Source organism: Anopheles coluzzii, chromosome 2 (genome assembly GCF_943734685.1).
Source record: "Anopheles coluzzii chromosome 2, AcolN3, whole genome shotgun sequence".
NCBI lineage: Eukaryota > Metazoa > Arthropoda > Insecta > Diptera > Culicidae > Anopheles > Anopheles coluzzii.
The window spans coordinates 48,520,800-48,533,690 of record NC_064670.1 but is presented as its reverse complement, the minus strand read 5'-3'; the positions used below and the strand labels follow the sequence as shown (position 1 = coordinate 48,533,690).

The 12,891-nt window shown below is 46.7% G+C and overlaps 2 protein-coding genes across 3 annotated transcripts; one reads left to right on the top strand and one right to left on the bottom strand.

The window, feature by feature from the left end:
- Positions 1-666: 666 nt before the first annotated feature.
- Positions 667-10,082, bottom strand: LOC120949164 (5'-3' exoribonuclease 2 homolog). The gene is made up of 3 exons (XM_040366244.2): positions 9,861-10,082; positions 7,256-9,734; positions 667-1,982 (listed from the first exon to the last, which is right to left on the bottom strand). The coding sequence occupies exons 1-3, from the start codon at positions 9,933-9,935 to the stop codon at positions 1,390-1,392; spliced, it is 3,147 nt and encodes a 1,048-aa protein (XP_040222178.1). The 5' UTR covers positions 9,936-10,082; the 3' UTR covers positions 667-1,389.
- A 438-nt stretch (positions 10,083-10,520) lies between these two features.
- On the top strand, positions 10,521-12,780 carry LOC120961671 (transmembrane and ubiquitin-like domain-containing protein 2). 2 transcript variants are annotated; one of them, XM_040385610.2, is made up of 3 exons: positions 10,521-10,889; positions 11,037-11,344; positions 11,420-12,780. In XM_040385610.2, the coding sequence occupies exons 2-3, from the start codon at positions 11,149-11,151 to the stop codon at positions 12,457-12,459; spliced, it is 1,236 nt and encodes a 411-aa protein (XP_040241544.1). In that variant the 5' UTR covers positions 10,521-10,889; positions 11,037-11,148; the 3' UTR covers positions 12,460-12,780. The 2 variants fall into 2 exon arrangements, with proteins under 2 accessions (XP_040241544.1, XP_040241543.1); XM_040385609.2 differs by having other exon boundaries at positions 10,521-10,940.
- Positions 12,781-12,891: the final 111 nt, after the last annotated feature.

Sequence of the window (12,891 nt, the reverse complement as noted above, 5' to 3'; positions counted from 1 at the left end):
CAAAACAATAGGATGACCTTTACCACTCGATTGTTCTTGAGCCGCACAGCAAGTGAGTGAGTGCACCGTTGTGAGTTCGGACAGGAAGGAGCACATTTTGGGCTGGGAACTGTTTTACTTCACATCACTGGCCAGAATAATAAGTGTCAAAAGATCGCGAGAAAATCCGATTGTCGATTCGTCGTCCCGCTGCCGGTATCGGAAATCGTTCCACTGGCAGAGATCGTGGATTTTCTCATGGAATCGCGCAATCGGTTGAAACTTCCTTGCTGTTTTAACCACTTCGACTACACCGCCTACTGAGCACCCGTTTCGTTGGAAACGGACCGTGAGAAATCGCTCTTGAGAATGTGGTTTGAAACATTTCGTTGAAAGATCGTTAATATGGTAAATATTGGTGGGTCAGCTGAATGATGTTTTGGGAATGGAAATTATCCCTGTTTCAAGGACAGATTTAGTGGCACTTGCACACTTGCCCTTAGCTTAGTTATGTGTTAAGATAAGTGTACTAGTATAAGGTAGAGCAGTTCAAATCGATAACGCTTCCACTTCTACTTTATCTTGTGGTAGATTTCTGCTCGTATCTTAAAGCAAACTGAACGCTGAAACGCAAACGTTACAAACGCTACTTTCGGAAGAGAAATAAAACACATTTTCCAGAACGCGTTGCATGATAAAAGTTGCGTCAACCATTTTATTCATTTGAGCAAACAAAATGGTCCTGTTTTCCTTCCGTTAACATGTGTTAACTAATCAGCAAATGTTTGACATATTCACACACTTCTTAACTAGCTTAAGACAACTCTTACCAAAGTTCTCACGCAAGATGTGTGAGGGGCGGCGGGTACCACTTACCAGCACAGGATAGGTCCTGTCAAAATTGCAACTAACGCATATCTTAACGTACAGAAAAAGAGCTTTTCGATCCATACAAATGCACTGTTTGTATGGTAACGATCCTCATCTGGTAGTGTGATTCCTAAGTTCCTATGCTGCTTGCGCCTACATTTATAAATCCTTGAATATTTTTCTTGATCTAAGAAAAATGTACGTATTCCCTACACATGTTTGTAAAGAAAATCGAGAATTGGTTGTTTTTCTCGTTTTACAGTACAAACCGCTTTCATCCATACGAAATATTCCAATTTGTACCACACGTTCGGGGGGAGTCTCAATAGTAAATGGTCGTGATTGATGTTTCCTTGTCTTGGCGGCATTATATGGTCGCCTCCGGTTGCCCATCCTATGTATCATTTATCCACAACTACTTCTGTTACTACTCCCACCACTACTACCCGGGGATGGTTGTGCGGCTCCCGAATGTTGTAATTGAATTTAAAAGAAAAATGCAACTCGGAAGGGAACGACACACGTCCGATTTGCCCGCGATTAGTACTGTCTTCGCTGATTGTTAAACCGATTATTTCCGCCACCACCGCCGCCTCCCGTCGATCCATAATTGTTCTGCCCGTAGCGGTTGTTGTTGTTATTGTTATTTCGTTGGCCACCTCCCCCATTTCCCTGCTGGAACTGTCTTCCTCCGTTTCCACCGCCACGATTGTACCCACCGCCACCACCACCGCCGCCGCCCCGGTTATTGTTATAGTTAGCGTTGCGGCCACCGTTGTTGTTGGTCCAGTTGTTGCCGCCTGCACGGTGATTGTTATAGTCGTACTGGACCTGATTGGCGAACTGGTTCGGGGAGGATTGGGAAGTATTGCGCGAAATTTCGTTCATCATCTGCTGCTGGTACTGCTGTATCTGGCTGCTAAGCTGCTCGAACACGCTCCGGTTGGCACCGGCGGGCGGTCCGGATGTCGCGGATGTTGTGACGCTCGAATCTTCCGACGCGTTACTACTTCCCCCCTGACGACCTCCTCCCTGACGGTTGTACTGCTGCTGCTGGTTGCCACCACTGCCGTACGGACTGCCGCTGTTGCCATCATTACTCTGGTAGCCGCCGGAGTAGTTGTTGTGTGTAGCTGGTAGAATAAATGGAGATAAAGCGCTTATTAATATTTGATACACCCCTACGCAGCTTATAATTATTGCAACTAGTTTTCCTAGCTTCAAATGGCTCTACCAATGCGGAAATCATGTTCACGACTACACCCCTTTAACAACCCTAACCCACACTGACAACGTTCATCGATCAGCAGTAGTACACCACCGTGTGCCTGGGACGATTACATCTCACTTGAGCTTCGGTGGACACACATATGCGAACTGATCCCGTAATTTTCGAGTGGCAACTCTTGCTCTGCTTGTTCGAAGATTTGAATAAACGAAAATAATGCTGCAGCGACCAGGCACACCACGCTTCGGTTCGTCGACTCTAGAACCACCCACTTCAAACTGCACTCGTCGCATAATTACGACCAATATGCTTTATGCACACCTCGACCAACAAAGAATAAAGGTCAATTCGCCCAACTAAGGAGCACCTCGCCACTCCCCTCCCCTTCCCATTGTTCCGTTCCATATGCAACTACGGCTCGCATCATCTCCAATCCTTGCCACTTCCTCCCTGGAATCAGATCGAACAGTGTTGCCGTCAAACTTTTGTATCGCACGACATGCCGTTTGGTTAGAAACGAAGCTCACACATACACACACACAACGAGGATGCATGGAGTGGAAAATGTTCAAGTGCCGAACATTTCCACACCACAGATTGGGCACACCGAGCACCGAGCAGACAAAAGAAGATCCTGACAGGGCCCGTGTTTTGCGCCTCCAGATAGCCCCTGACAATCGACCGGTTGGAAAACTACGGCTCCAACAATAGCACGCGCATCGAGAGTTAAGTGGCCAAACCACAGCCACTGCTGACAATTTGTATTTGTTCCGAATTTCCCTATTTCAAACCCATTTCCCAGGAGCGGTTGTGGGTTTTGGCGATGGTGGCAAGCCTTTGCTTTATTATGTTCTTCGTCCCTCGTTTTTATATCCTCCCAACAGCAGCAGCAGAAGCAGCATGGGGCCCCATCATCCGACCGGCGTTCGATTTCGTTTGTTCAGTTTTCAATTATCCGTGTCGTAAGAAGAAGATGGGTATTAATGAGACTATTGTTAGAAAATAAAACGAATGTAATTGAATACGCAACAGCACGCTAATATTTAAATAATATTTGCCTGTATCACTGAGACACAATGTTTGTTCGTACAAATATATTATTTTCAATGTAAATGATTTTACTTTTATTAAAATGAACCCCACAATCGTCACATCATTTATGGGTAATGCTGTGAAAGCTGTGCATCATTATTAGCAGGACAAAAGTGGTGCAACGAACCATCGGACATGATGCACCCACCGTTTTCATTGCAGCCTGCCGTGTGCCTATGCAAATACTGATGCTGCACCGTTGTTGCACCGATCATCATCAGGGTGCCGGAAATCACTCGACTTACATCGCCTCCTTTTTCTCATTTGAATTGCCGTATCACACGTACACACCACACAGCCGTGCCGACACGAGTGTAGCGAAAATCGTCAGCAAATTCTATAGGTAAAGCACAGTCAAATAGATACCGGATTGGACGATAGCCGAGGGTTAGCTTTACCACAAACGGAGTTTCGAATTTACCAAGCGTCCTCCAGGAAAAGGGAGTTTGAAGAGTACACTTTTCGCTGCTTAAATGCGCCCAGCCTAGAGCAATAAGCCGCACTCGAGATCAATGTGCAATTTATTGTCCGATTGTCGCCCGTGAGGTAAGGTGAATGAGAATAACAGGCGCATAGTAGGTGATAGTGAACGTTGAAAATTTGTAGCAGTTGAAGAATTTTGGTTAAAAAAAACGAGGAACACATTTGATCATAGTAGAAAGATCGAAGAGAATAAAATAACCTGGTTGGAACCATTGATTTATGCTTTTACAAAATATACTCCAAATCCTTTGAGATTGTTTGAGTATGTGAGTTTTTCTTTCTTAAGGACATATTCAAAAGCAGGACATATTCAATATATAAGGACAAATAGTGGTCCTGGGCAGATGATTTCAAATGAACGTTTTTATATATGAAACACTCGTTACAAAGAGATATTATGTGCAAACATCGGAGACTCGCAAACTGATCATTGATCCATTTGTACGTGCTTATTACCGCTTCAATAGCATTCCGGTGACAAAATAAGTCAAATCGCAATCAAAGAGTAACCGACCTCTTTGCTGTACAGCCTCATCATTCCTAATAATTAGTATTATGAAAAGAAATTGTTCAAAACGTCCAACACGCTGTTCGATTTTCGCACCGAGCAGCGATCGTTATCGGATTACAAGCAACAAAGATCACAACACAAAACACATATTTTAACGCAGCAAACATGGCAAATTCTTCTTCAACTCTGGCTACACGCTACACTTCCCTTCCATGCAGTTGATCCTCGTTTCTTGGAACAGTGAGAGTGTGTAATTTGATCCAGAGAATCTGAAATCAACCCAAAACACGGTAGCATCGCACTTGCAGAAGGACGAGTCATACTCAAACAGCCCAAGCTGCCAACAACAAAAACCAGGTAAAAGGAAAAGTGATGCACCGTTGCATTTGTTTTGGGTTAACAAAACCGATCACAAATGCACGTGAAAAACAGAGGTGATTCAAAAGCATCTTTTTGTCCAGCAAGCCTCCAGCATCGTGTGCCGACATCGTGTCTGCGTTTGCCGTCGAAAGTTGACTCATCAATCTCTATTTATTTCCTAACTCAAAAAAGATAAAATTTAATTACTGACATTATCCGAAGAAAGTGGAACAGAAAGGAAAAAGAGAAAAAATATATATATTTTTTGGGCCACGATAAAAGCTTAACACACTTAAAAAGAAAGAATACGTGGCGCAAGCCCGGGATAGGATCAGCTTACACCGGTAGCATTCTTTCCGGGATGGGCACATTCTCAAACCAATTGTCATACCGGATCAATGTTGGTCCTTTCTTCTTGGCTAACGCTTGCCGTAATCCAATTGTTCTATCCGTTGTACGGCGTCCTCACAATGCAGACAAGTCACGCGGGTGCTATCGATCCGATCTCGTTTCGACATTATGCAGCGGCATTGTGTTTGTTGCACTGTGGCTAATGCCCGGAAAACCTACCATTATCCTCCATTATTTTCTGATTATGAGATTTGCTTTGAAGCAAATCCAGGAGTAAACATTGCTTCCTATTTTGCTATCAACGCACGGCGAACGTCTTTAACATGGAGCACTGCTGGTAGCACTCTTGCATTTTGTAAAATATATTTTACATCCCTGCGTTAGGTATGTTAGTTGACAAATATTCCACGAGTTCCGGGGAGGGAACATTCGGTCCCATTAATAAATATTGATGCTTTCAACCTGCATCTTGGAGCGTTATGTTTTGATCGTACACTTCGATTATTTCATCCAAAAACACTCCAACATTCAGCCATGCCTCATGTGCTATGTTTATGAGATTTACCCCAAGCATGCATGAGCTGTGTCCACGCATATATAAAAACCACGCATTATTCCTGGGAATTCCGAGTACTGTGGGATCCACACACCACACAAAAGCAAGGAATCTTTCTCCTTTCCATTTTATCTGCAACGTCTTTTGCCTTTTGTTTGTCTTTCTTCCACACGCAGCAGCACCGCTAACACGGATGGTGGAGAAAAAAGATGCTCAATAAGATATCCTTATTAGAAACAAATCATCATTCGTTTTCCTTGCGCCTGTGAGCCTTTTTTGTGTGGCCGTGAGTGAGGCCGTGCTTTACCATGCACTTGCAAACCCTTTGCACTTGAAAAATAGGTCTTGATGTTTTGTTAAGCCTAAAAATAAATAAAAACTACGGATGCCCGTGTATTTTGAGAAAAAATAGAGAAAAGGATGTTGGTTGAATATCGTTGATGGTTTCAACATAACAGCACAATACAAGATCTAACATTCCAGTAGCAAACCAGAAATGCTTTGCTTAGTGGCTGAGAATAACGCGTAGATCATCAATAAATACATTATCCATTGGTTTCTGACAATTTTATGCGTAGAATGCAATAGCAACTTCGTATTATAAAGGATATACTTTAAAATACGTATAGATTGTCCCTGAACAAATGCAACTCATCCAACACAGCTGCATATTTCCCCTTAACAGCATCATTTCTTCGGGGAGTAACACCTTCCGTTGCAGGATTATAAAGCAACACAGGCAAGTATTTTTCGCCCATGAGGGAAGCTACTTAAACCCAAATAGCTGCGGGTGGAACGTGAATCATTTGCCAAATGGTCCCAAAAGTACCCCAGCCTTATGCGACAATGCAAACCGTGTGTACGTGCGTTTGCGATTGTTGACGTTGATTGCATACGCTTAGCTACCTATACAGCAGCATACCCCATCCCGAGCAGCGCAATGAAAAAAGTAGTAGAAACCCACAAACCAAAACGCCATCATTATTAAGCCGCAATACCATCCAAATGAGCCGCTCCGTCCATGCATGCACACTCATTAGTGAAATATATTCAAGCCGGTCCACGAACCAAACGAGACAAAAAAAACACCCTCCCAGTACTGCCACAAACCACAGTCACAACTAATTAACCAAACCATATCAACCCTGCTGCTGTTGGACCGAGATGGATGAGCCGGTTGAAGAAATGGGCAACACAGGCACGCATTTGTCGCGCCCGGAGCATTCTGTAGTAGGAGCATCCGGAGGGAGGAAGCAGAATGGAGAGGTAAAAAACGTGCCAAAGTGGCAATCCCGGGTCCGGGAAATGGAGTAACGTCTCGCCCACCGGAAGAAACAAAAGCCTCACCGACAATGAGCGATTCTCTCAAGAGAGGACACTTATCGTTCATTTCGCCTTCCGACCAGGCGACGGAGCAGGGGAAAACACGGACCTTCTAAACCATCCCGCTGTCTACCATTGGCATCGCTAATTCATCATTATCTGTATTCTGACTTCCAATCGTTTCCTAATTGATGCTAGCGTTGCTGTTTGTCAGATACGTTCGGAAACACGGACTAGCCAGGCCATGTGCAAACCTCACTTATAATTTTGCTACACTTGATCGTCAGATATAAAACGTTCCTATTCTTCTTCTGGTGCTGTTGTTCGAAATCATCCGAGCTTTTGCCAGGCAGTTTACAGCACGCAACATCTGCCTGAGTGTGGAAATCTCCAAACGAATTCTTCTACAGAGTTTGTGTCGAACAGAAATGTTAAATTTTGTTAAAACAAATCCCTCCATCACTGATGACCGCCTAGGATAAACAAAAAATCGTAATCTTACCTCCGCGATCATTGAAACGATTGTTGCCACCGTAACCGCCTCCCCGTCCCTGGAAGTTATTGTTATTGCCCTGGAATCCTCGGCCGCGGCCTCCGCCACCTCCCGCGTGTCCAAGCATCCGATGGCCGGCCGCTCCGAGCCCTGCACGATCCGTGCGCTGGCCGAACCCAATCACGGGACCTTCGTTCGCGCCCAACACCTTCGGTTGTTCCTTTGCATTGTCCAGTCGGCGTGCCGGGAACACAAAATCGTCCGCATACTTTGGATCCTGGAAGCGCACCGTCAACACCTGATTCTCCGTCACTGCCGGCAGGCCGGGGATGGGCGAAGGAAGCATACCCTCTCGTGGTACATTTTCCTTGGTGGGAACAACAAAACCCTCCACATAGTCTACCGTGACTGGGACCTCTCGGTTGTAATCCACGTCATCGCCACCGTAAAGACCGGCCAGCGTACGGTAGCCGGTAGACCCGGGTAGAACGAACAGCTTCGCATCGCCGTTCTCATTCCGCAATCGTTCCTCTTCCGTCAGCAACGGTACCTTCGGATCTGTCGCCTTGAACAGTCGCTTTTCGTCTACGAACGGGAGCAGAGCTACACCCTGCCAGGCGAACTTTTTACCATTTAGATCGATGCGGAAGTCGATCGGGTAGAAGTCTATGATGGGACTGCGCGGATCAACCATCAGTTCGGCGAACGCCGGCGGAACGTGGCTGCGACTGGCTGCCGGGAACACACCCATCAGCTGCTGGAGCGGCTTGAACGGTGTGCCACGATCGAAGTGGGTGTTCACGTTTTCCAGATGCTTAAAGTCCGACGCAAATGGTGCATAGTGATACGGGAAGTACCACTCCCAGGACGCACAGCCCTGATAGTAGTATCGCAGCACCCAGCACAGTCCTCGCACGTACTCCCAGGCGACAGTTTGACGAAACTTTATGTTCTGCGGCATTACGTCAAACTTCGACTCGTAGTACCGATCCTTGAAACCGTCCTCCCACAGCCGTACCTCATCCGGTGTCTCCTTTTCCTCGTCTTCCGTCACAGTTACCGCGAGCGGTTCTTCCGCTTTCCGCTTGGTGCCCCGCGGACTCGGATCGTTGGCGCTGTTGTTGCCGGCCGCCACTCGCTCGTTATCGTTTCCACCCTGTCCAAGCATCCGAAAGTGGGCCGCCTCCTTGCGGGCATTCACAACGGCTTGCGGCTGCACGCCTCGGCCAAGCGGAGTCGGAGCAAACTGGGAGTTGTTGTACTGCTCGAAATTGGGACGCCGCTGGCGCTCGTTCTGCATTCGCATCCGCTTGTTGCGCTCCTTGAAGCGATCCTCACTCACCTTACGCTGCCGAAAGATTTCGTCCTCCGCGAATCCGAGATCCGTCATGATCATCTCGACCCGGTCGAGCAACACGCTTCCCGAGTCGGTCAGGTAGCCGCGCGTTTTGTACACACACTTTTTGTACAGCGTCACCAGACGGTCGATTGCATTTTCGCGAATCTCCAGGCTGGGCAGATGGGGCAGAAAGTCGTTGCCGACGAAGAAACACATAAACACCCAGTCGTCCACCACACGCTCGAAATCGTACGGGAAGGGCAAATTCGGCATGTCCAGCTCCTTTTGCAAATACTCCTTCAGCACGTTCAATCGCACGAAAATGAACTGCGTCTCCTTGCCCGGCATCGGCGGTGGCTTGTCGGCTAGCTCGCGCTCCGACTGCAGCCCGGTGCAGGACTTCATCTCGTGCCCGATCTGCTGGCAAATATCGCACGGTCGGTCCTTGTTCGGTAAAAACTCCTCACGGATGATCGTGAAGTGCGTTTCGTGTGTCGCCAGTCCCAACATGATCAGATCCGCATCGGCACCACACAGCACGTGGTGCGTGTTTGGGTCGTAGTCCGGCTGCACACGCTGCTTGCGGATGTAGTCCATGATCTTGTGCTCGCCCTCGCCGGGTACATTAGCGTCCGACAGGATCACCTTCAAATTCTTCCATCCCGGATTGTTATTCATTCGGTCGTGCACGTAGTACTGCAGACACCTGCTCAGCCGGTCCATGAACGGGGTGCCGGGTGTAATACAGTTCGAATCGAAGTGGCTACCCTTTTCCTTCTCGGGCGGCAGAATGGCACCCTTGGCCGCGAGCTCCTCGCGGATACGGGCCATCTCGGCCGCCTTCTCGGCCGTTTCCTTCGACGCCCGGAAACGACGCGATCGCTGTTGGTTCATTTTGGCGCGCGGTGCTACACCATCAATTGCCATATACAGTACCTTGCGCGGCCGGACGATGTTCATCAGTCGATCGATGCACTCGAAGATGGCGATCATCATCTCATCCTCGTTCTTCGGGGCCGGTTTATCTTCCGGATGGGTGCACGGATGAATAATACCATTCATGTCCAGGTACAGATTGTCGAACTCCACCCGGTTCGGGTTCGGATCGGATAGATTTTCGTAGACGACATTTCCCTGATCGTCAACAGCCTGCAAAGAAAAACGCAAGCAACGGAGAACAGATAACTCTATCGTTCAATTATCCTCCAGGGAAAACAATGCGGTTTACACATTAGCCTTCCACCTCACTCCCCACCCAAACGCAATTCCACTCACCTTCTGCTCGACACATTCGATTATCACGGACGGATATTTACGCGACAACCAGCGGAAAAATGCTGGTACTCCCATGATGCGGACGAATTTGCGGTGGTTTTGGTAGGATAATGTTTAGCTCCTAATTTATTCACAATCTCTTCACTATCAGTGCCCTTTTCGTGTTTACGCACTTGCAAACCTTTCCCACGAGAATCTGTTGCTGTCAACGCCTTGCGTTTTCGGCCTGTCACAATTCAGCTGTCAAGCACTTGTCATTTGAAAGCACCACATTTTTTTTAAATAGAATGGAAAATCGTAGGAATACATTCGAAAAAAAAATCCATGGATTTTTGTCTCAAAGAAGTACAAAAAAAGCCGATAATGGATCATTCATTAACAAAAAAACATTTTTAAAGTGGTACAACGACAGTAGGCCTGGTTCGTACATCTCGCCCTGATTGACAGTACCTTTGTCTGACATAAGGGTACTTTTACCCAAAATAAGTGGTTTTAAATTAATATTTGACAATTTTATTGTATGTAAAGTTGCAATTTTATTGTTTTATCTTGATTTTATATGATTGCTTGTGTAGACATGATTGCTTTTTGATAAAGTGCCAATAAATATTTTGAGCTGTAAATAAACGAGACTTCCGTTTCTAGTGACGCAAAACCATTTACCAACCTGTAGTCATCATAAACAGTGGAAGGCAGAACTGGAATTTAGAAAGGAAAATAAAACTACGTCAAAATTTTCGTCATCACAACACATCGGGGCAATACCTATTTTGTGAAAACTTGGTTTTCACGGCAGTACAGAGTGTTTTCGGGTCATCGGAATCTGCTTTCCATGCTTTTATGTCAGTGCATCAAATAAGTAGTCGCATTGCTCCTATCTACGGTGCGTGTCCAACGTACCGAGGAAACTAAAGGTCATCTGTGAATCGGACAGCACAGCTGCAGTGGAAAGTTGCTTTAAGCAAAAGGAAACCACCAACACATTGTTCCGTGTGTGCAATTTCCCAGGGAGACGGTCCTCTAGCCCGAGTAAGTGGTGCGCTCGACAGGATAGAGACACACACATAGGATCCAGCTTATGTAAGGAATAATCTGTTGGCGATTTGTTGTTGTTTACATTCCGTCCGTGATGGCATCATGTTGTAGTGAAAATTGTTCCCTTTTTCTGTTTCGCAGCATGTGCCCATTGGCTTGGATACACCAGGAACGGATTGTTTGTTAAACGCACGATTGCTGGAGCACCATTCGTGCCGGGTTACCCTGGCAACAGAAAAAGTATCGCGAGGAGATGTTGCCGTTTCTGGATGAGACTGACGAGTTGTTCAACTACTGGATTCTAAGGCTACTGGTGCTGATCGTTATCTATTTCGCGTGGCGATCGACTTACGTCCGGGAAGATCGCCCGAATGCAGCAGTACTCGTGATTGAAAACAATTTAGGACGTTTGAATAGCATTCAGCCACATAGCGTCACGACGATCATACGTAAGTGTAGAGCAAGGGGACGGGTGTTGTCGAACTATCTGTCTTTTCTAAAGCACACGATCATCTTGTTTGCAGTGCGCAGCTCCTCACAGCAGTCCAATATATCGAATGTAACCGAAACAGAAGAGCTAGATCTCGAGAACGACAGCATAGCCTCCTCGATCGATAACATCACGCAGTCTATTCTAACGGAAGCGTCCGAGTCTGCTACTGGGCTTGATTTAAGCGACACCGAAGGATACCCGGGCGTTGTCAGTACCCCCGTTGTGGACACGTTTCACGACAACGGACCGGAGGAAATTATTCGACAGATGGACGCCACAGAAAGCGAACCTAGCGCGCAAGCCCCGCAGGTCGGTCCATCGGTTGAAGCGACCGGATTAAGACAGCGGACTAACGCCACCGTCAGCAGCAATGACTCGCACGAGAAGGTAAAATCCTCCAGCCCCGTTGACAGCAGCACTGATAAGCCAAGCTCATCGGGCAGCAGTTTAGCGGAGCCGCCTTTACCGACCAAACCTATTCGAATCAAGCTGAAATATCTGAATGACGATTCGAAGCTTGTGGAAGGAAATCTAAACGAGGGTGTCGGTGAGTTTAAGCGACGCAATTTTACCCTCGAGCTGGCTGCCCATAAACTCGTTCGATTAGTATTCAACGGGCACGTGTTGCAACCTGATAGTAAGACGCTGGCCGCATGTGGTCTGTTTGATAATTGTGTTGTCCATTGCTTGATACACAACCAAAAGTCGGCCCTCAATGGTGCCAGTACCGAGCGGCCCACCACGGAGGGTACGATCGGGGAGAACCACAACCACGAGCACGGCCCAATCAGTGGGATGGAACATGGCGATGGAACCGACCCCGATGGGATAGCCGATGGACGCCGTAACACGGATATGGGCAACAATCGATCCGGCACGCGGTATGGGACTTACTTCATCTACATTGGCACGCTAGCAGTTACTGCGGTCATACTGTACGGATGGTACTGTCGCTTTCATTACGGACACTTGTTCAATTTGAACTCCACTATTGGGCTGATCGTAACGACCACCACGTTCCTGATCATGATGCCGACCATTATTCTCGCCGACAGTAATACACCGAATTAAACAGAGAGAGAGAGAAAAAACTACAAACTTAGACTCAAAATCTACCGACCGTTGCCCGATTGACTCCCCCCCAGAACATATTCGTTTTCTCGACGTAAGCCGTGCACATCTGTTGCACGGTCGCTTACTGAACCCCCACAGACACGTGTTTATTTATCAATTTTCTATGTTATTTGATATCTCTACATGCTGATTGTTTTGTACATAATGTGATCATCCAATAAAAGGTACTCCTAAACGAACGTAATCAAAAGTAAAGGTTAGAAAATTACAAAACTACTGAAGTATCCAACCGTTAAATGTTGTGTATATGTGTGTGTGCATGACAAAAAAGTGCATGGGAGCAAAAATTCCACCAAAGGTGAAAATATATTCTCAAAACTGAAATTAATGCTGAGTTCGCAATGCCAAAGTAGTTGCAGGTATCATTAA

Bases quoted from the DNA above. Each gene is read 5' to 3' on its own strand.
- LOC120961671 (XM_040385610.2), top strand. From the start codon at position 11,149: ATGTTGCCGTTTCTGGATGAGACTGACGAGTTGTTCAACTACTGGATT. The intron at 11,345-11,419 runs GTAAGTGTAGAG...TCTTGTTTGCAG, and splicing joins TAGCGTCACGACGATCATAC to TGCGCAGCTCCTCACAGCAG.
- LOC120949164 (XM_040366244.2), bottom strand. From the start codon at position 9,935: ATGGGAGTACCAGCATTTTTCCGCTGGTTGTCGCGTAAATATCCGTCC. The intron at 9,735-9,860 runs GTGAGTGGAATT...TTTTCTTTGCAG, and splicing joins TCGAATGTGTCGAGCAGAAG to GCTGTTGACGATCAGGGAAA. The intron at 1,983-7,255 runs GTAAGATTACGA...TTATTCTACCAG, and splicing joins TCGTTTCAATGATCGCGGAG to CTACACACAACAACTACTCC.